The 26,710-nt window shown below is 50.3% G+C and overlaps 1 protein-coding gene across 4 annotated transcripts in view; it reads left to right on the forward strand.

The window, feature by feature from the left end:
- Positions 1-26,710, forward strand: part of TMEM63B (transmembrane protein 63B) — a 99,623-nt gene that overhangs the window by 36,297 nt on the left and 36,616 nt on the right. For 3 of the 4 annotated variants that reach the window (XM_075925034.1, XM_075925037.1, XM_075925035.1), the window contains exon 2: positions 24,011-24,209. In XM_075925034.1, the coding sequence (XP_075781149.1) occupies positions 24,033-24,209 (177 nt within the window). In that variant the 5' untranslated portion in view covers positions 24,011-24,032. Of the gene's footprint in view, positions 1-8,221; positions 8,952-24,010; positions 24,210-26,710 lie in introns of those variants that run through there. The other variant, XM_075925036.1, reaches the window with a different exon arrangement.

Consider the following 26,710-nt stretch of genomic DNA (forward strand, 5'->3'; position numbering starts at 1 on the left):
TATCAGTGCAGGGACTTGCAGCCCAGGGGCTGTTAGTGCTGCTTGGGGTAAGACCCCCTAAATACCAGGTGAAAGTCTCCAGCCAGTGGATAACGTCACGGTGGGTAGATGGGTAGAGCCCTGTGCGGATACAAAATTGGTATCCCCGTCTGCTTTTGTTATGCTCAGCCCCAGGCTGGTCCATGCTGTCAGTCTCTCTTGGAGGTGGATCAGTGTGTCTGTCTGAGTCTCGGAGGTAGCTGAGGAGCATGTTGGATGCTGTGGCTCATGTTAATCTTCCCCAGCCGATGTGGAATGCCTGTTCCAACTGCTCTCCCATTGTCTGGCCTAGTGGCTAGTCTCGGGTGCTGAGGGCCCTTGGCTAATGTCTGCTGTCAATCAGGAGCACTTGATCTCCTTCCTTCCTATGCTTTGGCTGTCCTATCTCTTTTCAGGGAGGTGTCACTGGGTGGAGCTGGACTTGAACCACTGATAGGCAGTGGCAACGCTTGTATCTCCTCTGCACCTCACCTGTGTAGTGGAGCCATCTGTTAACTGGTGCATGGTGTTTGGCCTCACAAGCGAGTATCTGACTGACACTGGCTCAATTGTTAGTCCCACAAAGATCCCTGATCCTGGGACCCTGCCAGACCTCGCTCCTCTGCATTCCTCCCTCGAGCTGTCTTCCCACCCGCGTACCAGACAGTTCCCTGCAGGTGTAAGTCCATGAGCGGCACTTCTCAGGAGCAGTAGGGATAGGGGGAAAGGGACAGGATGGGAACACAAGCAATTAACAGAGTTTGTGGGGGGGGTATAATAAAGCACAGCTAGTCAGATGAACTTGATTACTTTCTGGGAGGATGACAGACCAAACGCGGCTGCAGGAGAGCAGCAGGTAGATGTATTTGGAATTGAGAAAAGTGTTTGATTCGGTGACTCATGAAACTGAACACTTCAGATTTAGTGCAAATCAGCGCAGCTCTGACGCGGGTGCTTGGACTGAAAAGTGGCTGCAGGATCACAAACAGAAGGAAGCCATTGGACGGCAAGATGTGTTTTTTACTGGGAGGTTATTGCCTCTGCCATGTTTTTACTGCAAGGAAAGCAGAAAAATGGGCAGGAAAGAATTGAGGTTCACCACCATAGAGAGGAAACGGCACTCATACATCTGGGGGAGGGGGACAGGGAAGATGGCTGAAAGTCTATAGGCTGTCAGCTGATTAATAGGAGTCTACAATAAGGTAGGGTAGAGGGAAAAGACCTGCATGCAGAGGGCTTAAGCCACAGTCATGCTCAGATGCACCCAACCTTACATTGCATTCTGGGAATCTTTAGCAGAAAGCTAGATTGGAAGGAGTTCTGCAAAGAGGTGTCAGCATGACCAGTAGTCTACCAATGTGATGGTCAGGATTTCCACTTGTGATGCAGGTGACTGACGTGATTTCCCAAAGAGTTGAGAACCTGGCCCCTCTATGGGTCGCAAGCTGAGCAACCAAAACCATGGGGGTTGCTGGTGAAAATCTTGCCTGAAAGGTGAAGACACAATGGTGGGAGAGAAATTATTTCAACAAGGGACACACAGGGATTTCACTAGGGGAACCTAGGAGGAAATTTAAAAAGGAAGATGTTATTTTTGGCTGAATCTAAAAAAAAAAAAAACCCTTCTAGACAGAGCAGCCTCTCAGACCATGAAATGATCTCCCAAAGAGAGGGAGGGGAGCCCTATTGCTTGGCATCCTGCAGACTGTAACACCCAGAACCCTGACATTATACTGTAGGGCACAGGCCTGAGTTGGGTACCAGGGATGGGGTAAGATTTGTAAAAGCTCTTCTCTGTGTCTATGCCTACTGAGAGGCGACTGCAGCACTTGCAAATGTTCCGGAGCTAGCTTAGCTCTAGCTATCTCCTAAGACAGCAAAGCCACAGCATTTCAGGGCTGTACAAGCCACTGGGAGCAAGACATCTGGGGCCTGATCCAGAGCCCACTATGTCCATGGAAAGATCCTTATGGAAGCAATGCTTAGCACTTTTATGGTGCTTTATTAGGTTCTGTCTAGTCTTACTCTCCTTTCCAGCCACCACAGGATTGTTTCCTCCTGTATCTGTCCAGTGCTTTGCCCAGTCTAGTTTTAAATATCCTAAGGGAGATCCTGCTGCTTCTCTTAGCAGATTATTCCTCAGCCTAGCAGATCACATTTCTCCCTTGCTCCCTCCAGCTTGTCAATATTCCTTGAGTTGCCCAGAGGTGAGTGCAGGATTTGTGCTCTGCTGTATAGGCAACTCCCGCCATCCTGCTCCCAAAGGCAATGCCTCTGCGTGCGGACAAAATGATACTTACTCTTTCTTGCATTAGAGGCTCTTGGCTAATTAGCAGACTCAGCCCATTTGTCCGCTTCTGACCCAGCTGCTCACAGAGCTACACTGTTCTCCCCCAGGATTATTTTTATGGACAGTATCTTTCTCTTTCTGTATGACTTTCAGATTATATGTCCTGTACAAAGTTCCATTGAGCGACTTCCCCGGGCCCACTGCTACCAGAGTGCAAAGGCTCCCAAAATGCACAGACCATTCTTGGCTGTATTCCCGCAGCTGTGCAGCAGTTCAGCACTCTCTGGGTACGTCGGCGCTGAGCTGCGTTTGACTGGTGCCTGTTGATTCAGGTTCACAGGGTTGGGCTGCAGGGCTGTTTCACTGAGCTGCAGATATTTGGCCTCAGCCTGCAGTCTGAGCCCTGGAACCTTCCCAGCATCCTAGAACCCGGGCTTCAGCTGTGGCTTTGTAACTGCCATGTAGACACGCTCATGTCTTCTGTGGCCTGGGCATTAGTGCACCTTGTATGCTAGGGGAGTTGTGTGCTCCAGCGACTACCCCCAGAGAGATGGGCTAGAGTCTCCTGGCTTGCTGAGTGGCCACGTTTGTTCCTGGTCTCGGACTGGGCGCAGCTTGATGAAGCGTCTCGTGGGTGTTACAGAACAGACCTAGCTCTGCAGCTCAGAATTTGATGGGACTGTTTCGGTAGGGCCTGATGTGCAGGAGGCACTAGGATGGGGGAGCGTGTCCACAAGGCGAACAGATTGGTACAGACAGCAAAAGCAGGGTTCTTTGAGAAGCCTAGCCCCATCTCTCTATGGAACATGCTGTGGGTGGGCCCTTTGGGAAGCCTATGGCCCTTGCCCCTTTAGCAGCATCCCCTCACACACAGGCTAAGCCTCTCTTTGCTACTGTTGCCTGGGGCTGAGCCCAGTGTCCCGCGGGCACCACAACAAGGGCCGGTCCAGGCCTGTGGGGAAAGACAGGGATGGGTTTTCTCTTTCTTCCTTCCTTCCGCCCGCGCCTTGGCCGAGGCTGTGGGGACAGTGGCTTCTTCAAACCCACAACTGGTTTTAGTGCTGAAGTGCTGTGATCGGGGTTTGGACTGCTCAGCTCGGTAGATTAGCCTGTGAGACCGTAGGGCTGCTGAGTAGGGAAAGAGAGAAGAAGAGATCCTGGTCTGCTCCTGCAGCCCCCAGGGTGGCTGGCTGACTACATGGCTTCTGGGCGTGCTGTTCCAGCTCGCGGGCACTTTGGCTACACCCCCTCGCAGAGATGTTAGAGTGAAGGCTATTGTGGGTGCTGTTTCAAAACGCCTGAGTCCCACTTCTCTGCATGTCTGTCTGTTGGTCACAGAAACCCCACAGGAGCAAGGGTCGGGGTGATAAGGTCAGCTGAGGAGCAAACCAGATCTGCCAGGTGCTCCAGTCTGGAGGGACAGGGCTGCTCTTTCTTGTGCACCCAGCTTGCCCTCTGCCACAGTGGAGTTGAGCCCAGGGCTAGACAGTCTCCTCAACAAGTAGCTCATTGTTAGCTGCCCTGCTAGGCCCGTCTGATCCCTGCCTGGTGTCAGCTTCTGCTGCCCAGAATGCAAATGACTTAATGTGCATCGCACAGAATGACTTTTCCCAGCTGCTTTTGCCATCTGTCTCAGACTGCATGGTGCTGGGCTGAGGAATTTCATCCAGTCCTTTCCAAAGGGCTCTCCCTCCCTCCCATTCACCTTGCCTTTGCAGAGCCCAAAAAGCACAGGGCCTCGTCTATAAACATGGACAGATGCCCCGACTTCCCCTGCTTCAGAGGGGGCCACGCTCTCCCTCTCCCTGCCACCTTGGAAGAAAGGGAGGCCTGTTGCCCACAGCAGAATGATTGTGCTGAGCAGGACGGAGACCACGGGGAAGATTCTTTGTGCGACACAGTCGGCCTCATCCTCTGAGACAAGCCGTCCTCACTCACTACCCCTCTTGAGGTCTCCTCCGAGTTAGAGCATAGTCAGTGATGCTAGAGCCTGTGGGATGCTGTGGGTGTGGGAGACCTCCACTGGTTAATTTCTGGGGCCTAGGAGTGGACTTGAGAGCTGCCTGACAGCAGTTGATCTGGGTATGTTCTGGAGCACTGCAGCTTAGTGGCCTGGCCTGAGATCTGTGGCTGTCTCTGGTCCTGGGATTTTCTCTCTTCAGCGGGATGCCAGAGGAGGCGTAGACGTGTTAAGGCCTCAGTGAGAGTGCACTCCCAATACCGAGAGACTTCTAACGGCGGGTGCTGGTCAGGGGGAACCTTTTAACCTACAGGCTGAACCTAGGGATGTAACCGTGTAGTCGATTAACCGATAAGCAAAAGCTTTAGGTTAATGCTATAGACTACACTCATTTCCCTGCCTCCGCTCTTGCCAGTAAATTTTTTGGCAGGCTGGCCAACAGCCTGGCTCAGTTCTGGCTCACGCCGGGTCTAGAACCTCCCCCTGCTGCGTCTCTGCATTTAAAGTGTGTTAGGAGCCAGGTGGGCAGGCAGCCCAGCTAGTTCTGGCTCGCACTAGGTCCAGGAGCTCAGAGCCCCCTTAGAGAGGGGCTGCTGCCACCGCGCGCTGCTGCCTCTTTATCAGAGACAGCAGCACTGGGCAACAGGCAGCCGGTCCAGAAGGGGAGTTGGTTTTTAAACTGGCTCCCCTCTTGGTCCAGCTCCTGCCTGGCACTCGGTGCTGCTGCCTTTGATACAGCGGCTGCTGGTCCCACCCTTTGAGACTATAGAATAGTCGACTAGCTGATAAAAATTCAGGAGGTTACTCGACTATTAAATTAACCAATATTTAACATCTCTAGTTGAACCTCTCTAATCTGGCACCCTCAGGACCAAACCAGAGAATTTGCCAGACCACAGGAGGTCAGTATTGTCTAACTGCATTACCGACACTTCCACTGCTGACTGGGCTCTTAGAGGACATTGAGGGGTGAATTAGAGCTAAATAACAGCCCAGAACACAGAGCCAGGGCTGGTGGCTGTAAACAAACTTTATCCATAAGTGGACACCCGGCTAACTAAAATCATGCCGGACCATGGATGGTGCCAGACTAGAAAGGTTCAGTCTGAACTGTGAAATATGATATGGCAACTTGTCCTCTCTGCAGTGCTACCTAAGAGCCTTTTGGCAATTTGGAGCCCGGCCTGGGGCAGTGTCATTCATTATGAAGGGGGGTGTTTTGATGAATGGCTTATGAGCATTGACAGTCCGCTGGAAGCCAGTACAGCTGTGAGAGGCACACACTGAGTCCAGAAGGAGCAGGCATGCTCATGGGGCCAGAGCACAGGATGGAGACTTGGGAGAGCTCAGTTCGATTCCTGACTCTGCCACAAATTCCCTGCATGACCTTTCACGAGCTGCTGCCCCTGTTTTCTGTTCTATACACAGGGGGGTAATGATCCTACCCTACACACCCTGCCAGGAAGCTAAATTCATTGTGCAGTTTTGTGTCCAGGGCTGCAGGAGGAGGAGGAGTGCCATTTATTCAGTGAGTCTAGGGCTGGCACCAGCAGCCCCCCTTTTTCCCCCCAGATGGTTCTGTCGCTGAGCAGGGAACCAGGTGCCGTGACCCAGGCTGGGTGGTGTGAGGTGCCTGCTGCAGCAGAGAGGGTAGGTTACCGTGCCTGTTACACTCTCTCCCCTGGGGGGGCTGAAGCCCATGGCAGCCCGCACTCTCTGAGCTGCATGCTTACAGACAAGCACTCACTATGCAGGAGGCGGCTGAAATGTGGCTTTGAGAGCCTCTGGCCAGGCAGCTCTCACAGGTCAGAAAGTGTAGACAGGCGAATGAGGCCCAGGATTACACTTTCCAGTGAGGTTTCTAGAGGCTGGATTCTCCACCCTCACCGGGTGGGAGGGAGAAATATACTGTGGATAACAGCCGCAAAGAGTGAACTGTGACCCAGACAAATGGACTCTGGCGTTAATGCCTATCCGCAAAGCTAATCTTATCCTTCCTAGTCCCACTTCCCTGCCGTTGTCCTGCACCCTTTTCCCTCCACATGCTGGGCCCTGTCCCGCCCCTTGGACCAACGTGTAGCCATCCAGATGTAGTGGCATCCAGACCCACTTCCACAGCCCCCCAGGGCTCTCCGCATGCCCCAGTGCTTGTTATGCTCCACCAGCCCGCCTGGCGCTGAGGCCAGGGAGTGGGGTTGGGTGCTGGGACTTAACCCCTGGCCCTCCTCATTTCCCACGCATGCTTCACTGCTGCCTTGGACATGTATGGGCCTCAGTGGGCCAGATGCCAGGCTGCAGTGTGTGATGCTTGGTGTGTTCTCCTGCACTGTATAAGAACATAAGAACAGCCAGACTGGGTCAGACCAAAGGTCCATCTAGCCCAGTGTCCTGTCTGCCAACAGTGACCAATACCAGATGCCCCAGAGGGAGGGAATACAGCAGGTAATCCTCATGTGATCCCTCCCCTGTCACCCACTTCCAGAGAAACAGATGCTAGGGACACCATTCCTACACATGCTGGCTAATAGCCGTTGATGGACCTGATCTCCATGAATCTATCTAGCTCTTTTTTGAACCCTGTTAAACTTCTACCCTTCACTGCATCCTCTGGCAAGGAGTTCCTCAGGTTGCCTGTGTGCTTGCATAAAGAAAAACTTCCTTTTGTTTGTTTTAAACCTGCTGCCTATTAATTTCATTTGGTGACCTCTAGTTCTTATACTGTGAGAATAAATAAATAACTTTTCCTTATTCACTTTTTCCACACCAGTCATGATTGTATAGACTTCTATCATATCCCCCCTAAGTTTCCTCTTTTCTAAGATGAAAAGTCCAAGTCTTTTTAATCTCTCTTCATAGGGGACCCGTTCCAAATCCCTCATCATTTTTGTTGCCCTATTCTGAACCTTTTCTAATATCAATATATCTTTTTTTAGATGAGGCAACCACATCTGTACACAGTATTCACAGTGTGGGCGTACCATGGTTTTTTATAGAGGCAATAAGATATTCTCTGCCTTTTTCTCTATCCCTTTTAAATAACTACTAACATTATATTTGCTTGTTTGATTGCTGCTGCACACTGAGTGGATGTTTTCAGAGAACTACCCACAATGACTCAATGATCTCTCTCTTGAGTGGTTGTAGCCAAATTAGTTCCCATAATATTGTATATATAGTTGGGATTATTTTTTACTTTGCATTTATCAACATTAAATTTCATTTGCCATTTTGTTGCTCAATCACTTAATTTTGTGAGATCTTTTTGAAGCTCTTCACTGTCTGCTTTGGTCTTAACTATCTTAAATAGTTTGATATCATCTGCAAATTTTGCCACCTCACTGTTTACCCCTTTCTCCAGATCATTTATAAATAAGTTGAATAGGATGAGTCCCAGGACAGACTCTTGGGGGACCTCACTAGTTACCTCTGTCCACTGGGAAAACTGACCATTTATTCCTACTCTTTGTTTCCTGTCTGTGGCTGTGTACATGCGCACTTCCTGCACTGGGGCTGGGAACCTGGCTGGGAGGCGAGGCGGAAGGGGGAGTTCCCTTGTCAGATGGCTCTGTTCCAGGGCGAGGCAGCACCTTGGAGAGTCAGACCTCATCGGGGTGGGGCATCTGGGCGCAGGGACGGCCTCTCTTGTTGCAACACATGATATTTATTTTTCATACTAAGAAGCATGCCCCTGACACCAAGGCTGCACCCTCTACAAGTCCTCTGTGTTCTCTCTCTCTCTCTCTCGCACACACTCTCACACATACTCTCACAGAGCGTTTTTCCTAGTGTGAAACAGTCCACCTGATCTGTGACTACTGCTGCCCCCGAGTTCAGCAGTGTGGGTCCCCCTCTGGAGGCATCTATCCATTGCCCTTGTGCCTGACTGTCCGATGGTGCAGATGAGTGAGGAGAGCACCCGGAACCAGCTGTTAAATGTCACAACCCCGCGGGTGGTTCCTGGCATCCTACAGAACTGCTCTGTGTCTAATGATGTGCCAGCTGTATTGTCCCAAGCAGCAGCTGTATTGTGCAGCTCCGGGACAGGCAGGCTCAGTAGGGAAGGCAGTGTTAGGGGAACTACCCGGAACAGGTAGAACAGGTCTGATTGGGGCAAGGTCTATACCCCGGTTAGTGGGGCAGCTCAGCACATCTGAGGAACGTTTCTCCCTCCTGCCAGCCCGATTGCCGTGAATGTCATGCAATGCTTGACCCTGATTCCCATCTAGGAAGCCTGGGGCGGCTGCACTCCCTCTCTCTCTTTGCCTTACTTCCTCATTCCTTTATGCTTTCACATGCTGACTCATCAAACTCAGGGCAAGCCTGGGAGAGGCGAGGGGATCCTTCCTCTAGCCAGATGGGTCTTTGAAACTCCCCAGCACACCCTCAAGGGACACTTGGGGCGTGATCCCTGCCACAGCGACCAGTCTGGGTTCAGACTCTGGCAGTACAAGTGGGACAAACGGAGCACGAAGGAGTCTCTGTGCAAGTCCGGTGGTGGGTGTGTCGTGAGAGAGCTGTGTTACACCTAGACTGCCTTGGGAGAAACAGAACAATCTACAGTCACGGAGCTGGGTAGAGCAGTTGGATCTAATTTGCCTGTCATCTGCCTCCTGACCTGTGACTCCCAAGTCCCTTAGACCCGTCAGGAAGCTGATCTGTAGCTGCTGGCAGATGCTTGTGCTGGTGAGTCTAATTCTCCAGTCCTGCTGACTGGACATTTATTGGTTTGGGAGCCTTCTGGCAGAGCTGTGAGGAAGTGGAATGTGTCTTTGCCCGCACACCCTACTGGGCAGAGGTGTGTTTGCCCAGGTTCCCACCTCCAGCAGGAATAGCATGAGATGTCTGGCACCCAGAGGAAGCATGGCCAGCTGGTGCAGTTTCTGCCAGCGCAACTGTTGGGAGAGCTGTGCCCACAACTAATGCCTGGGCTAGCCAGCTGTTGAAACTGTATCCAGGAGCAGATGTAAACAGTGAGTGTATGTTAAGCTGTCTGCTTGGGCAGGGTGCATGAATCTGTCGATCCAGCCTCAGATCTGGCTTTCACATCCCAAGGCAAAGGCTGATGTGGGTGGCACTGGGACAGAAATGGCAAGTGGCATTTCTCCAGCCCACCCCCAAGAATGTGCCCCAATTCTGCTCCAGGGTGGGACAGGGACTCCTCCTGCCATGAGCTGTGCCCACAATGGGCACAGAGCTTCCCCTCCTGGTTCCACGTACATCTACAGGCTGAGACACCTCGCTCCTGCCCAGCCAAAAGGGTTGGACCATGACTGGGAATCTTCTCCCATTCCTGTTTATGGGCCGGGAGTAAATCTCTCACAGCCCATTGTTGTGCCAGGGCTGGGCCCTCTTGCTGTGCCCAGAACTCCAGTGCCACAACTGGGCCGGGCTGGGGCAGGGGAACAGCCTTCAACTGAACCATTCAAGCTTCCGTACGTAAGGACTGGAAGATAGCTAACATGCTGCCAATATTTAAAAAGGGCTGTAGAGGTGATCCTGGCAGTTACAGACAGGTAAGTCTAACGTCAGAACTGGGCACATTTGTTGAAACTATAGTAAAGAATAGAATTGTCAGACACGTAGATGAACATAATTTCATAGAAAGTCAACATGGTTTCTGTAAAGGGAAATCATGCCTTACTAATCTGCTAGAGTTCTTTGAGGGGTCTGTCCTGGGAATAATCCTATTCAAATTATTTCTAAATGATCTGGAAAAAGGAGTAAACAGTAAGGTGGCAAAATTTGCAGATGATACTAAACTGCTCAAGATAGTTAAGACCAAAGCAAACTGTGAAGAGCTTCAAAAAGATCTCACCAAACTTAAGTGTTTGGGCAACAAAATGGCAAATGAAATTTAATGTTAATAAATGCAAAGTAATCCACATTGGAAAAAATAATCCCAACTAGATATACAATATTATGGGGACTAATTTGGCTACAACTACTCAAGAAAGAGATCTTGGAGTTACTGTGGATAGTTCTCTGAAAACATCCACTCAATGTGCAGTGGAAGTCAAAAAAGCAAACAGAATGTTGGGAATCATTAAAAAAGGGATAGAGAATATCTTAATTGCCCCTATATAAAACCATGGTACACCCACATCATCAATACTGCATACATATGTGATCGTCTCATCTCAAAGAGATATTAGCATTGGTAAAGGTTCAGAAAAGGGCAACAAAAATGATGAGGGGTTTGGAACGGGTCCCATATGAAGAGCAATTAGAGACTGGGACTTTTCAGTTTAGAAAAGAGGAGACTAAGGGGGGGTATGATAGAGGTCTATAAAATCATGACTAATGTGGAAAAAGTGAATAAGGAAAAGTTATTTACTTGTGCCCATAACATAAGAAGTAGGGGTCACGAAATGAAATTAATCGGCAGCAGGTTTAAAACAAAGAAAAGGAAGATTTTCTTTACTCAACGCACAGTCAACCTGAGGAACTCCTTGCCAGAGGATGTGGTGAAGGCTAGAACTTTAACAGGGTTCCAAAAAGAGCTAGATAGATTCTTGGAGATGAGGTCCATCCATGGCTATTAGCCAGGATGTGTAGGAATGGTGTCCCTAGCCAATGTTTCTCTGGAGGTGGGTGACAGGGAAGGGATCACATGAGGATTACCTGTTGTGTTCCCTCTCTCTGGGGCATCTGGTATTAGCCGCTGTCGGCAGACAGGATACTGGGCTAGATGGACCTTTGGTCTCACCCGCTATGGCCATTCTTATGTAACAGTTGCAGTTGCCCTGTCTATGTTCTGTCTTTGCTCAGTGCCATAGGCGTGCAGGCACCTCTCTTCTGTGCTCCTTGACCACACATCACTTTTGCAGAGGTGGGGGAGCAGTTCCCCTGCCTCACTCAGATTGGGAGAAAGCTGGCAATAGGCATGGTAGCACCAGCTGGTATGGGGATGGGAATTGTTACTAGAGGCAAGTGGATCAGCACAATGAAATAGCAGGGAATAATCACACACTGCAGCGTAGGGATGGATATGAGAGGACCGACAACAAATGTCTCTAAGAACCCATCCAGAGCATAGAATCATAGAACCCTAGGACTTGAAGGGACCTCGAGAGGTCATTGAGTCCAGTCCCCTGACCTCGTGGCAGGACCCAGTACTGTCTAGACCATCCCTGATAGACATTTAGCTAACCTACTCTTAAATATCTCCAGAGATGGACATTCTACAGCCTCCCTAGGCAATTTATTCCAGTGTTTAATCACCCTGACAGTTAGGAAGTTTTTCTTAATGTCCAACCTAAACCTCCCTTGCTGCAGTTTAAGCCCATTGCTTCTTGTCCTATCCTCAGAGGCCAGGGAGAACAAGTTTTCTTCCTCCTCCTTGTGACACCCTTTTAAGACACCTGAAAACTGCTATCATGTTCCCTCTCAGTCTTCTCTTTTCCAAGCTAAACAAGCCCAATTCTTTGAGTCTTCTCTCATAGCTCATGTTTTCTATGCCTTAATCATTTTTGGTTGTTCTTCTCTGGACCTTCTCCAATTTCTCCACATCTTTCTTGAAATGTGGCTCCCAGAACGGGAACAGTACTCCAGTTGAGGCCTAATCAGCACAGAGTAGAGCAGAAGAATGACTTCTCGTGTCTTGCTCACAACACACCTGTTAATCATCCTAGAATCATATTTGCTTTTTTTGTAACAGCGTCACACTGCTGACTCATATTTAGCTTGTGGTCCACTATAACCCCTAGATCCCTTTCTGCCGTACTCCTTCCTAGACAGTCGCTTACCATTCCGTATGTGTGAAACTGATTGTTCCTTCCTAAGTGGAGCACTTACAACACCGCAACTGACCCTGTGCGAAAGCTAGTGGCTTCTGCTTCCAGCCAGGCACCAGAACGTGAGCTGTGACTCTGAGAAGCAGATGCTTTCAGAGTGTGCTGCCAGCTAATAACTAATGCTCTGCACTAATTCAATCAGTTTCTGTACCAGAGGACTTGAAGCAAGAGCTGTGCACCTTTGTGTGTAGGCACTGAGGTGACCCTGGGAACCACACACCAGTGAGACTAACTGGTTGGACTAATTTACAACATTTTTTATAAAACCCTTAGCTGTGCATTACCTTTGTGCAGTTCCACAAAGGGAAATCATGCCTCGCTAATCTAATAGGATTCTTTGAACAAGTTGGTAAAATAGTGAATAATGGAAATCTGACCATCCTAATCTGTTTAAAAAAAGCCTCAATAACGTCTCCCACAAAAGGCTGTGAAGGAGACCAGTGATGGGAGGAGATGTGTTGTCATTGATCAAAAACTGGCTAAGTAACCAGAAACACACCGCTGGAATAAGTCACATTTTCAACATGGCAAGAAATTAAAAGCAGAGGACCACAAGGTTCTGTACTAGGAATGGTGTTGTTTAAATATATCTATTAATGCTCTGGGAAAGACATGAGCAAAGTAGCAGCCCACTCTGCAAATGACATGGAATTATTTAGATTAGTCTGGACAAGAAGAGAAGACTAAGGAACTCCCGAGTGACATGACATACAGCTTGGTGAATGGGCAAAATGATGGTAGATGGAACTCAGTATTGAAAAATGCACGTGAATGCACACTGAAAGGAATAACTTGTATATTACTCAGCCATCGCTGTGTTCTAAATTAACTGTAATACTCAGGGAAAAGACATGGGCATCACCAGGGGATGGTTCATTAAAGACGATCCTCACGATCCTCAGAGGCATATGGAACAGGGTAGAAAAAAGTACTGAAAATATTATAACGCCATTATGTAAATCAATGACACTGCCTCATCTGGAATACCATGTGCCGTTCTGGTCAGAAAGTACTTTGCAAGCAAAGGACATAGTCAGAAATGGGCAAGAAGAATGAGCAGAGATTGGGAGAAACTTTACATGAAGGGAGGTCAAAACAACTGGGTAGTTTTGGAGAGGAGGCACGTACATACGGACCTAATGGTGTATAAAACAAAGAATGGCCTAAAGAAGGGAGAGTGGATGCTCGTAGGCCAGGGTTGGGCAAGAGGCTATCAGAGGGCCGGATCTGGCCCACCTATCCTTTTCACCCGGCCCATGGTTAGGGTTGCCAGATACTTTCAGAAAAAATCCTGAACATGGCAGGGGGGATAATTAGCTGGGGGGGGGGGGAAGCACTGCGCCTTTAAATTCCCACGCTCCCTGCTCCCCTCGCCCCCGCCAAGAATGTCCCCACGAGCCTTCCGTCCGAGAGAAACAAAATATCGGACATTTTACTTGTCTGGTATTTTCTGGTTTTTTGGGTTGGGGGATGAGTGGGGTTTTTTTGGCTTTTTTTATACCGGACTCTGCAGGTGAAAACTATTAAATAGCAGAGTTGAAAGGGCTCACGCCTCCATGGTGGCTGTGACGGGGTGGAGCAACCCCGTCACCAGCCGCGGGCGGAAGGACCATCCGCGGTTGCGGGGGACGCGGTTTCAGCCCCGGCGACCCAGGGGAACCCGCCGTCGGACAGCCCCCGAGAAGGGCGGGGGCTGGGGAAGGCTGCGGCCGGCCGGCCCGACAGCGGGGAAGACGGTGCGCTGTGTCGCCCGGCGATGACTTTGCCTGACGTCACCGACGCGCCGGCGAAGAGGGACACCAGGCACCCGGGGGCAGGGGAAAGCAGCCGGGGGAGGGAGGATAAAATGGGCCGGATGGACAAGGGAGGGAGGGAGGAAGGCACAGAGGGGAAGGAGGAGCAGGTATCGGAGGGCGCGGGGGAGCCAGGGGGCGGAGGACCCGGGCTACTCACGCTGGGGTAGAGGGAGAGTTGAGCCCGTTGCTGGCGGGGTTTACAGGCCCAGGGAGGGTCGCGGAGCCCATGAGCAGGCGAGTTTAGGGGCAAGCCCCCACCTGCTTCCACTGGGAGTCAAGTTCCTAGTGTTAGGGCCCTGGGCCAGGGTCCGGGAGTGAGGGAGGGCCCGGACCCCACCCTGCCGGCATCGGCCGCGTATCACCTCAAATCCTTTTTTTTGAGCGACACGGTCTTGACCCACGCGAGTAAGGCGTGACAGTGGCTCTCAAGCAACGCGTTAGTGGTAGGCTGGGAACCCTGACAAGGCACAAGTCCTTTAAATAGAAGCAGTTGAAAGGGCTCCCAGCTCCCAGCCCCGCTGCTAACACGTTGCCTGGGAGCCACTGGGGAGGCACGAGCCCTTTCACTTGCTTCTATTTAAGGGTTTGCCCCTATCAGTAGGCTGCCAGGCAATGCACGAGCACACACATCCCACCCTTGGCAGACACAAGCCCTTTAAATAGAAGCATTTGAAAGGGCTTGAGCCTCCCATGGTGGCTTCCGGGCAGCGTGTTAGTGGTGGAGCCGGGAGCTGCGAGCCCTTTCAACTGCTTCTGTTCAAAGGGTTTGCGCCTTCTGCGTGGCTGCTAAGGTGCGAGATCTTTAAATAGCAGGAGTTGAAAGGGTTCACAGCTCCTGACCCTGCTGTTAATGGGTTGCCTGGAAGCTGCAGGGGAGGTGCGAGCCCTTTCAATTCCAGCTATTTAAAGGCCACACCCCTCCTACCTGAGGCTCCACCTCTTCCACCTGAGGCTCCACCCCTTTCAGGGCAGCCCATGACCACTTTGGCATTTTTGAAGTGGCCCCCTTTCAAAAATTATTGCCCATCTCTGTCCTAGGCTATGTCTACACCAGCACATTTGTTTGTCAGAGGTGTGAACCCCCAACCAGTGTAAGTTTCACAGACAGAAGCACCAGTGTGAATAGTTCTTTGTTGGCAGGAGATGCTCTCACAGCAAAGTAGCTACCACTGTTCATTGGTGGTGGTTTAATTATGCCAATAGGAGAGGTCTGTCCTGTTGGCTTACAGTGGCTATAGCACAGCTGTGCCGCTGTAAGGTCTCTAGTGCAGACATAGCCTCATTTATTCTTTCTTATGACAAGAATGCAAGGAAAATTGAAAGGGGATACATTTTAATATGTATAAAAAGCTATGGTCTTATTCAACATAATTTGCCTGGGGAACTCACTGTCACAAGAAGTAATTTGAGGCCAAGCACATAAAAGGATGCACTAAAAAAAGTTCTGGTATTTCTGCTGATAATGAAGCCATCCACAGTTACACTGGACGGGACAAAAACCCTCCTGTTTCAGGGCATGTGCCAGTGTCTACTGGACAAGCTTGGAAGACACTTCCCTATAGATGGGTTTTTTCCACAGTTGTCCACTATAGGTATCATTACACTTTCCTCTGAAGCATCTGGTCCAGCACAGAGAGGATATGGGGCTAGAGACACCTCAGGGCTGATCCAGAAGGGCAATTGTTATGGTTCACAGGTATTGCAGAGGTATTTTGGCTCCTAACTTCCAGTGAATTCAATGAGACACAAGGTGGGTGAGTTAATATCTTTTAATGGATCAACTTCCATTGGTGGAAGAGACAAGCTTAACAGAACTCTTCTTCACAGCAAACCATGATTGAATTCAGTGGAAGTTAGGCACCTCCATACCTTTTGTGGGTCTGTTCCAGTGTTCCTAACACATTTCATACGGGGGCTGTTGAACAGCCATCCTGCTGTTGTCAATCACTGGCACCCTGGAGCTAGGGGGAAACTGGAATCTCGGGGGCTAAGATCCCCAGAACTGGCTTCTGACCTCTCCTCCAGCATCTGAGTCTGTGTTTGGCTCTCAGGATTCAGCCAGCTTCGCCAGAAGTCTGTCCCCACCTCAGTACGTTTCTCCTCAGGAATCCTGTGACTGATTTGCCAAGGGTTTGCCTGTCTGTGTGCTCCAGTTCCTGAGAGAGGCACGCTGCTTCTTAGCAAGCCTACAAGTGCCTGAATTTGCTGGTGCCTCTCTAATTGGTCTCTAGCATGAGCGCCCATGCGTCTTGGCGATTGCCCATCGGTCCTTGGGAGCTGTGTGAAGGGCAAACTGACTGATGGTCTGCTGGGCTACTGACCTTGAGGGGCACGGGTGCACATTTGGCACATCTAGGGCTACCCTGGCCTAGGAATTCCCACACACCAGGTGCCCCAAGCCAATCCTTTGACTCCTGTTCTTTCTTGCTGTTATGGTCCCTTCTTGTCCGCCCTGCATCTAATTGGCTGTCATGACAGCCGTTCAGCCCTGTTGCTGTGGCTGAGCTAAGTGAGGCTAATTGCCGTGCAGGTGCAGCTGCTGCATGAAGAGGTGGGAAGTGAGTCTCGGGGGAAACCAAGCCCAGGCTGTTGTGAGCTGTGAAGAAGCTTAGCCCTGACTCTGCAGCATACATGGCTGATGCCTGAGCAGTCTGGTTTTGACCACCTAGCCCCTCAGAGCAAGTCTCTTTCAAGCTGGCCAGCTCTAGCGCCTGTAAGAGTTTAGTCCTTTGAGTTCCCTGGGGTCCTTCAGGCACAGCTCCCATCCTCCCCTCTGCCCACTCCTGGGTCCGGTGGACACAGCTAGTGAATCTGAGACCTAGAGCCTGGGCAGCAGTAGGACAAGGCAAACGTCCCCTGGGCCCTGCCCTGGAGGGTCCCGCCTCTTGAGAGGAGTTGTCTCTCCATTGCCCATGCTACGTACAAGAGGGCTGATCGCTGCTAATTGAACTAGTGGTGGTTTGTGCGATGGGGCTGTTCTTCCTTTATTATGACTTGGGTCCATACTGGTACGGAGAGTGGAGGAGTCACTGAGGCCGGCACTCCCATCCACAGCCAGAGGTGACTCTCAGACAGTAGAACAGAAGGTTTATTCGTTGACAAGGACACAGCGTAGCACAGACTTGTTAACACAGGAGCCAGGAGCAGTCAGTACAATCCAACTTGAGGAGAAGGGGACCCAGGGCGGCCTGTCTGCATCGTCCACCAGCCAAGAATTCACACACCCTGCAACTTGTCCCCCAGCTTGGAGGCAGCTCCGCCCCCTCCTTTGTTCAGATTCCAGGGCAAGGTGTCACCTAGGTGAGCTCCCCTCACCTAGGCTCAGGTTACAGGACAGCCTGAGCTATTGTGTACCTACTAAAATGGGACAGCCTCCCTCAGTGAGAGCCGCACCCAACATTCCCATTCCCATCTGGACACTGGTGCAGTGCCCAAGGAAACTGAGGCGCACGTGCACACACACACTGTTTCAACAGAGCAGCACAGGAGAGTAGGAATCACCCACAACATCACAGAGTGAACACAACCCCCTCTGTGTCACACGTACATAACTAATCTCTGCCCATCTGCTAAGCTCCTTCCCATCAGGTACAGGTGACATCCACTTCTTCTCTGCTCCCTACAACACTTTTTCTGGCCCTTTTTCCAGTCTAGTTGTGAACATCCTGACTGGTGGAGTTTTAGCCCTTCCCCTGAGACACCGCCCTGCAGCCTCCTAGATCTAGGTCAAGAGGATACTCCTCTTCTGCCACTCCACTCAGTCACTTGTTGACTCCCCCTCCGGTCACTTTGCCCCTCCTAATGTTGGTTGATTGTTATTATTTTCCCCTTTCATTGCCATGTGCGTGTTTCCCAGCAGCCTTCTACCCTATTTAGAGCCCACTGAAGTCAGTGGAAAGATTCCCCTTGACTCCAACGGATGTTGGATTGGGTCCTCTAGGCCTTCCATGTTTGTTGATACCCTGTGGTCTTGCTCAGAGTTGTCTGCAGTATCTGAGGCGGGGTTTCCTCAGCGCTGTATCACACAAGGCCTCCTCCCCTGATCTGCATGCAGCCCAAAACCACAGGGGCCCTTGGGTAATTTTGCTGTTCAACTCCATTCCAGGCTCCTGTGTCATTTGCTGCCCCCTTTTACTCACCCAGATTGCTCTGAGCTGCCGTGTTTTCTCCCTCCCATCGAGTACCTGTTTCTTATTCATTTTGCCAGGGTGACTAAGCTGGCTGACTCCCACGTTATTAGACCCTGATCACTTTATGGCAGCCTGCCCCCTGCTGTCCTGGCTTTTCCTCTCCCTCTCTGACCATGTCAGCACCCTCCCCCATCTCTTATTCCCATCTGTGAATTTAAGGTGATGTATGGCTTCTTTTCCAGGTCATTAGTGCTGCTCTTAAATAAAATCCCAGCCACCTCCCAATTCCCACTGGACTCCTCTAGCCAATCAATAAGCTGCTGTATGTTGTGGCCTTTTGCTTACAGCTTTTCTGGCAGCTCTTCTCCATGTGATTGTGCCTCAGCTGAGCCAATGGGGGGGTTGTTTTTCAAGCAAGATCTCCTGGGACGCAGCAGCAAATCTTCCTTCCTGTGAACCAGCATCCTTGTGCTGGGATGGTGATAGAGCTCTCCAGCTAAACAGGGTGGCTCAGGATGTGGGTGGGAGATATTCATGAAAAACCCAAGTGTTCAAGGAATCAGTGTTGGCCATTTAGCAATGAGGACTCTTTCCTGTTGGTCGGTAATGAACCAGGATGTCACTATGGGGGTTGTGGGGCTTGCCATTCTTTGCATGTGATCTCATTAACTCCTTGGTAGTCCCAGCATCTTGGCCAAACTTGAGTTAACTACACTCTGCAGACCTCTGTCCTTCCTCTATGGGATGACCATCCTTCTCTTCCCGCCTTCAGCTGTTGGGTAGAGTTCCTGGGTGCTGTTAAACAGCTTCCGTATGTCCCCCAGTAGTGGCTAGCCAGGAGAATGTCACTTTGCGCTATTGTTCTGTGCTCTTGGGGTGTAAGGTACTCCGGGGAAAAGTTAATTACAGCAACCTAATGGCTGCATAAATCCTCCCATAGAGCCTTTTCCTTCAGCAACTGATTTTTGCCCCCATTCAATGAAATTATCACACTTCTGTGGGATGACTGGTCTTCCATAAACCACCCTCATGTTCTAGTCACTGCTTCTGAAACTGATTCACTGTACAGTCCCATGTGGTCCACAGCTTCCATGCCGGTGGAGAAGTGTGTGTCTCAGGTTTACAGGCGTTTTTCTGACTAAGTGATCTAAAACTCCCAAGCTGTCACTGCCCTTAGTTGCCTATATGGGTGTGTCAGACGTTCCCTGGTTGGCTGCTGCTTTGATGTAAATTCAGCTTGGAGGCAGGAAGAAAACTCCCAGGAAGATGGAACCGACCTGGAAAGGGGCCTGGAGAGATTAAAGCGGAGAGGGGGGAAGGGCATGTAACCGGATGAGAGGTGGAGTCAGTCTAATCAACCTGAAGGCCTGCCACCGGAAATGGAAAATCGAGTCCAAATACAGACCAGGGGAGCGTACTGCAGCAGCTGCCTCCGGGGAAAAACAAAAAAAACAACCCCAACCCTCAATGATGTGGCCCCCAACTGAGACACTTCACTACCCTGGCGTTCCAGCCCCACTGGGGGAGGAAGAGGGACAGGGAGGATTGAGGTTCGGAGCTTTCCATAGGCCAGATTTACCCTTCTGGGGTTCCAGAGTTAGTGGATTTTGTGGACCTTGCTAGTCTCTGGGGTTGGGACAGAAATAGGGGGTTCAGTGTGTGGGACAGGGCTGCCAGGGGTGCGAGGTCTGGGCATGAGAGGGTAGGGGGTGCTTACTTGTCTTCATGCCCCATGCCAATCCCAGGCACCACCTCCCACTGCTTCCATTGGCCAGATTCCAGCTAATGGGAGCAGCAGGAAAAGCCTCTGTTCTCCAGCCTGGGAAGGGGAGCACTTCTTCCCCACAAGCCAGATCACACTGTGAGGCTCGCAGTTTTCTCCCCTCCCCCCTGCATTGGGAAGCTGGTGCTCCATCCGGGGAGGGCAGGCAGACGAGGCTGGAGTGCCAGTGCGGGCTCCCCACTATGGGAGGAAGGAGGGAGGCTGAGCTCCAGCCACAGACCACCAGGAAGGTGGCCACGGAGCCCCCTCGCGCTGATGAGGACCATGGGGAGGGTGCGTTTGCACCCCTCCTGCATTTGAGCCTGTTATCCCCTGACTGGGTGCTCTAGCTCAGTGTTTCTCAACCAGTGGTGTGAGTACCCTTAGGGGTATGCGAGAGACGTCTGAGGGGTATGTCAACACAACTTGAAATTTGGAGAAAACTGAATTTTTGTTTTAAGTTTTACAGCACTTTATTATTTTTGTACTTTTTACACCCAAACATTTCATCACCCAGCTACTATTAAGTTGTTTAAACAAATGTGTTGCAGAAAACTGTGTGTCTGAAAACTGTATGTCCTGGGGGTACTTATACTTTGAGGGAGGGGGGGATACTTTATTAAAAAAAAGGTTGAGAAACACTGTTCTAGCTGCTGTAAGGAAGGGGACTGAAGTTACCAGGTGGCTGGTGATTACACTGGGAGAGGCTATGAGTGCTGCATTGTTGCATTTCTGGGGCCCTCCTGCCGCTCTCTTGTAAGGACAGAAGCTTAAGCTCACAGGGCACCAATTGTTCTGCTTCCCAGTGTCATGTTGTAGAATCGTAGGTTAGAAAGGGCCACCAGGGTCGTCTAGTCCAACCGCCTGCCAAAATGCAGGATCCCTTGTGTCTGAGTGATCCTTTGAAAACATCCAGTGAAAGAGTTTCCACAACCTCCATGGCAGTCTGTTCCCTTCTCCTACTGTTCTCACAGGTAGGAAGTTTTTCTTACAGTTTAGCCTAACTCAGTCATGCCGTAGTTTGAATCCATTGCCTCTTGTCCTGCCCCGTGGCAAGAAAGAACAGCCTTTCCTCTTCTCTCTCTCTCTCTCTCTCTTTTTTATGGCAGCCTTTCAAGCATCCTGTCCCCCTCAATCTCTTTTCCAAACTAAATGTACCCAGTTTCTTCAGCCTTTGCACATATAGCTTGTTCTGACCCTTTGATCATCTTTGTTGCCCACCTCTGAATCCTTTCCAGTTTCTCCTATGCCCTTTCTATACATTGGAGCACTCTCTCCAGGTTGGGTCACCAGCTAAGACCCAACCAGAAGTACTAGCATCCTCTGCTGATGGTAATGAAATCCAGAACTGTATTTGGTTTTTTGCAGCAGCATCGCACTGCTGACTCATACTGCGATTGTGGTCCACTACAACTCCCAGATGTTTCTCAGCCGAGCTGCTGCCAAACCAAGCAGCCCCCATTTTGTATTTGCGCATTTGGTTTGGCTTCGCTAAGTGCTGCACCTTCCTTTTGTCTTTGTTGAATTTAATTTTGTTGTCTGTAGCCCAGTTCTCCAACTTATCGGGATCCCTCTACATTTTACTTTTCTCTTCCAAAGTATTTGTAACTCCCTCCCCCTTCTCAGCTTTGTGTCATCTGCAAATTTGATCAGTATATTCTCTCTGTGTACATCCAGGTCATTAATAAAGATGTTAAACGATGCCAGAGCCAGCGCAGATCCCTGTGGGATTCCATTTGAGCCCTCTCTCCATTCTGACATCATTCCATTAATAGCTACTCTTTGTTTGCTCTTGTTTAGCCAGTTATGTAGCCACTTAATGGTAGATCTGCCAAGCCAGAATTACTCCAGCGTACTTATCAGAATGTCATGTGAGATTATCAAAAGCCTTTCTGGAGCCCAGGTATATTACGTCCACTGCATTCCCTCTATCCACAAACCAGTCACCCTGTCAAAGAAGGAAATCAAGCTGGTTAGATGTGATTGATTTCGTGATATATCTATGCTTGCAGCTAGTGATTACCCCTTCATCCTCCATGTATTCGCAAATTGAATGTTTTATATAGGGATGTCAGTTATTCACAGTGAACTCCTGTGATTAACTCAAAAAAATTAATTGCAATTTTGATTGCACTGCTAAACAATAGAATAGCAATTGGATGTAATATATATTGGATTTTTTTCTACATTTTCAATTAAAACACAGGTTATCAAACGTGCAGTGCTTACTTTATAGTATTTTTATTGCAAATATTTGAACTGTACAAATGATACAAAAATAGTACTTTTCAGTTTACCTCATACCAGCGCTGTTCCGCAGTCTCTTTATTGTGAAAGTGCAGTGTACAAGCATAGATTGCCACATATCTGCACTCAAACAAAACAACATAAAACTTCAGAACCCTCAAGTCCACTCAGTCTTAGGTCTTTTTCAGTCAATTGCTAAGAGAAACAAGTTTGTTTACATTTGCATGAAATAATGCTGCCTGCTTCTTATTTACAATGCCACCTGAAAGTGAGAACAGGTGTATGCATGCACTTTTGTAGCTAGCATTGCGAGGTTTTTATGTGCGAGATACATTGAGCATTTGTACGTTTCTTGGTGCTTTGTCCACTTTTCCAGAGGATGTGCTTCCATGTTGATGATGCTCATTAAACAAATGTGTTAATTACATTTGTGACTCAACTCCTTGGAGAAGAATTGTACATCTCTTGCTCTGTGTTTTACCCACATTCTGCCATAGATTTCATGTTATAGCAGTCTTGGGTTATGACCCAGCACACATTGTTCATTTTAAGAACACTTTTACTGCAACTTTGACAAAACACAGAGAAGGTATCAATGTGAGATTTCTAAAGATAGCTACAGCACTCAACCCAAAGTTTAAGAATCTGAAAGTGCCTTACAGAATCTGGGCGACAAGGTCTGGAACATGTTCTCAGAAGCTTTAAAAGAGCAACACTCTGAGGCAACACTACAGAACCTGAGCCACCAAAACAGAAAATCGACCTTCTGTGAGTGGCATGTGACTCAGATGATGAAAATGAACATGTGTCAATCCACAGTGCTTTGGATCATAACCGAGCAGAGCCCATTAGCAGCATGGGCACTTGTCTTCTGGAATGGTGGTCGAAGCATGAAGGGAAATACGCATCTTTTGTGCATTTGACATGTAAATACTTTGTGATTCTGGCTACAGTAGGGCCATGTGAACAAACAGCTGTTTTACTTTCTGGTGACATTGTAAACAAGAATCAGGCAGCATTGTTTCCTGCAAATGTAAACAAACTAGCTTGCCTGAGTGGACAAGAAATAGACCTTGAGTGGATTTGTAAAACTTCAGCGCTTACATTGTTTTATTTTTGAATGCAGGGCTTTTTTTGGACATAATTTTATGTTTGGAAGGTCAATGTTCATGATAAAGAGCTTGCAAGTCATTTCTTGCATTAGGTTCTATTTCTTTTGTGTTCTACAGTACAAATATTTGGAATCAAAATCCTCAAAAAGTGAGCACAGTGCACTTTGTATTCTGTGTTGTAATTAACATCAATACATTTGAAAATATAGAAAATATATAAATAAGTAGTATTTTGTTGTTGTTTAACAGAACAATTAACCATGGTTCATTTTTTTAATTGCTTGACAGCCCTAATTTTGAACATTGCTCTAGTAACTTCCCTGGTATCAAAGTCAGGCTGATTGGTCTATAGTTCCCTTATGCCTCTTTTTCCCCCCTTTTTAAAGATGGACACTACATTAGTCCTTTTGCAGTCTTCTGGGATCTCCCCTCTCATCCACCAGTTTGCAAACATCCTTGCCAGTGGCTCCGTGACTTCTTCCACTCCTTCCTTTGGTACTCTGGGGTGAATCGCATCAGGCCCCTCGGATTGAATTCGTTCACATTGGTCAGATCTCTGCTCACTTATTTCAGTCTGCGTCCCTTCCCCTTAATTATTTATGGTACTTTTGCTAGTTGTCCAGTCACATGCTACTTTTTGAGAGAGGGCTGAAGCAAGGTACGTGTCCTCTTCTGCAAGCTTTTGTACCTCCCTGGGCTTCCCGCTGATGATCGCTAGCCAGCTGGTAACTTCATTAGCCAGCTCCCCTTGAGATCACAAAGCAAGAGGCTGCTGTTCAGAAGAGACTGGCAGCTGTGGGAGGTGGCTCTGGGAGATCCCCAGCAGCTGCTTCCTCTGTTACCCAGGTTGCTGACTGGTTGATCAGGTGGGTTTCTAACTGTGCCTTCTCTCCCTCCTCCAGGTAAGACGATGAGGCAGTAGAGATGCTTCCGTTCCTGTTTGCCACCCTGGGCTCGGCAGGGGCCACCTGCAAGGCCTCCACCTGTAGCAACGGCACCAAGGATTACTGCTACAGTGCCCGCATCCGCAGCACTGTGCTGCAGGGCTTGCCCTTTGGGGGAGTGCCCACTGTCTTGGCCCTCGACTTCATGTGCTTTCTGGTACGTCTCCTGCACCATTCTGAGCTGCTGTTTTCTGCGGGGGGCACAGTTGTATGGACATAACCAGTCAGGACTGTCCCCAGATGTGGGAGGGGAATACATCTGGATTGGAGCTGGGATGCCTGGGAGTCAGGACTACTGGCCCTGGTTGTCAGCTCAGGATGGAGGGTGACGGGATGGCATGGGAGCTAGGATTCCCTAATTCTTTCCTTTTCTCAGCTTTGCTACTGGCTCCTCTGTGACCTTGGGCAGCTCACTTGACCCCTCCGTGCCTCGGTTTCCCCTCAGTGAGCACGGGATAATGCTACTGACCTCCCAGAGGTGGTGCGGTTCGGAAGCTCAAGGGATTAGCATCCACAGAGCATATGGCAGCACTCATGTTTGGCAGCCCGGTATTGCTCTTCCTGCCTCGTTTTAGCCACCCGGGGGCTGCTCTGTCCCTGGCAGTGGTAGGCTGGCCAGCTGGAGCACACTGGCTCTCAGGCATCAGAGCACCTGGGTTTTCAATAGCTTCAAGAAAAAAATGCCATGAATCCCTGCTGAAAGGGCGGTGCGCCGCATGGGCAGGGCGAGCTTTCCTGGCAGCCCCACCAGAAGGAACAGCGCCAGGAAGTCACTTACCATGGCCCTCAGTCCTTTGGCTTCTCTGGCAGGGCTGCCAATGAAGGGGCCAGCTAGGGCTGGCTGGGATGGTTGTGAGGAGCAGACTCGGACTCAGGCCTCTCCAGCCCGGCTTCATGCCACGTCCCTCCTGCCCTCACTCACGTCTCACTAAGGAGCGGCGTGAAGTGGACAGGCAAGAAGACAGGGATGGGGAAGGGTTGGGGCTGGAAGGTGGAGGTTTAGGGTAGGGATGCTAAGAGGTGAGTAGTTTCTAATCGTGTAGTCGATTAGAATGTTTATCAACTACACGATTAGTCGATAAGGGAAGTTAAAGCGCCCAGTCGTGGCTTGCGCTGGGTCCAGGACGTACCCCCGCTGCAGCTCTGCAGTTTAAATGTAGTAAGAGCCAGGTGGACAGGCAGCCCAACTCCTACTACATGTAGAGCTGCAGCGGGGGGATGTCCTGGACCCAGCGCGAGCCAGGACTGAGCCAGGCTGCCTGCCTGCCTGGCTCCTACTACATTTTAAATTCAAAGCCGCAGCAGGGGAAGTTCTCTCCCCCCCCCCCCCCCAACTGGGGCTCTGCATTTAAATGTGAGCAGTGTGTACCATTAACCCGTAAGCTTTGCTTATTGTTTAATCAGCTAATCAACAACTCTGTTACATCCCTAGTTTGGGGTGGGCACTAGGGCTATCTATAGGAATAGACACAACTAACGCCAAGGCCGTTGGGCCTTCCTGCCCTGCCAGCCCCGAGCTCCCCTCTGATTCTTCTGCTGCTTCCTGCATAGTCTGAGAGCAGATGGCTTAAACTCCACTAGTGAAATCAGGGCTCGGGAGGCGGGAAGGTTCATCTCTTTGTGCCCTGGAGAGCAGGCGAGGTTGTCACCTATAACGTTCATTGCTTTGTATGACCACAGTGCCTAGGAGCCCTAGGCATGGACCAGATCCCCAGTGTGAGGGGTGAGACAAACACAGTCTCGAGCTGTGTGTGTGGACACAGACGTGTCCCTCAGGCTGGGGAGCTGATCCCGACGTGCTTGTGCTCTGCCTGGGCATCGCCCAGCAGCCATTCCTGTGGAGCCTCCATTCAGGGCTAGGCTCAAGGCTAATGACATCCACCAATCCAGAGCTCCTTTATCTGGAGCCTCTGGGCCGGCTCCGCCTCTCTGGTGTGGCCAGCGTCCATGTAGGCTGTGGGCACACACTGCCTGTGGTGGGCTTGCCCCCTCACGGCCTCTGCTCAGAGGCATTTCCAGACTGGGACAGGATCAGCGGCAGGTGAATGATGCCAAGCCCAGCTGTGGGGCTCTCTCCGAGGAAGAAGCAGGGCCGTTCCAGCCGCTCTGGGAGCAGCATAGCAGTGGGGGCAGGAGCTCTGGTAGGAGAATGCTACAGACTCACTCCAGAGCTCAGATGTGGGCAGTCCTGCATCTCTCAGTCCCGTTTTCTGGGTCTGCCTGCCATGGTGCCCAAACAAGGGCCCTGTTGATGCCTTGCCAGGAGCTGCAGGGCTGCAGCCAGCATGGACACAACAGCAGCCCCCAGGGAGTCCCAGGAGTTCAGAAGTACACCCTTCCTCTCCTGGATTCACACGCAGCACGACCCACTCACCTGGGTCCTTGCTTGCAGGGACTGTGCTCCCTGTATCCCCCTACCCATCAAATGGGATGGCCACCCTTCAAGGTTCCCTCACACCTGCGTGGCAGCACGGCCTTGCAGCCGCTTAATGAGCCCTGCCCAGGGGCTCAGGGCAGCTGGGCACGGAGCTGCCTGTCTGGGGGAGGGATACTGTCTGGGAGAGACTCACCGCTCTGGCCTCAGCAGGGGGCTGCTGCTGTAGCTGAGAGAGAAGTGCCCCCCCCCCCCCCAGGCTGCTCCATGGCCGGGCTCAGTAA

Source organism: Pelodiscus sinensis, chromosome 3 (genome assembly GCF_049634645.1).
Source record: "Pelodiscus sinensis isolate JC-2024 chromosome 3, ASM4963464v1, whole genome shotgun sequence".
Taxonomy (NCBI): domain Eukaryota; kingdom Metazoa; phylum Chordata; order Testudines; family Trionychidae; genus Pelodiscus; species Pelodiscus sinensis.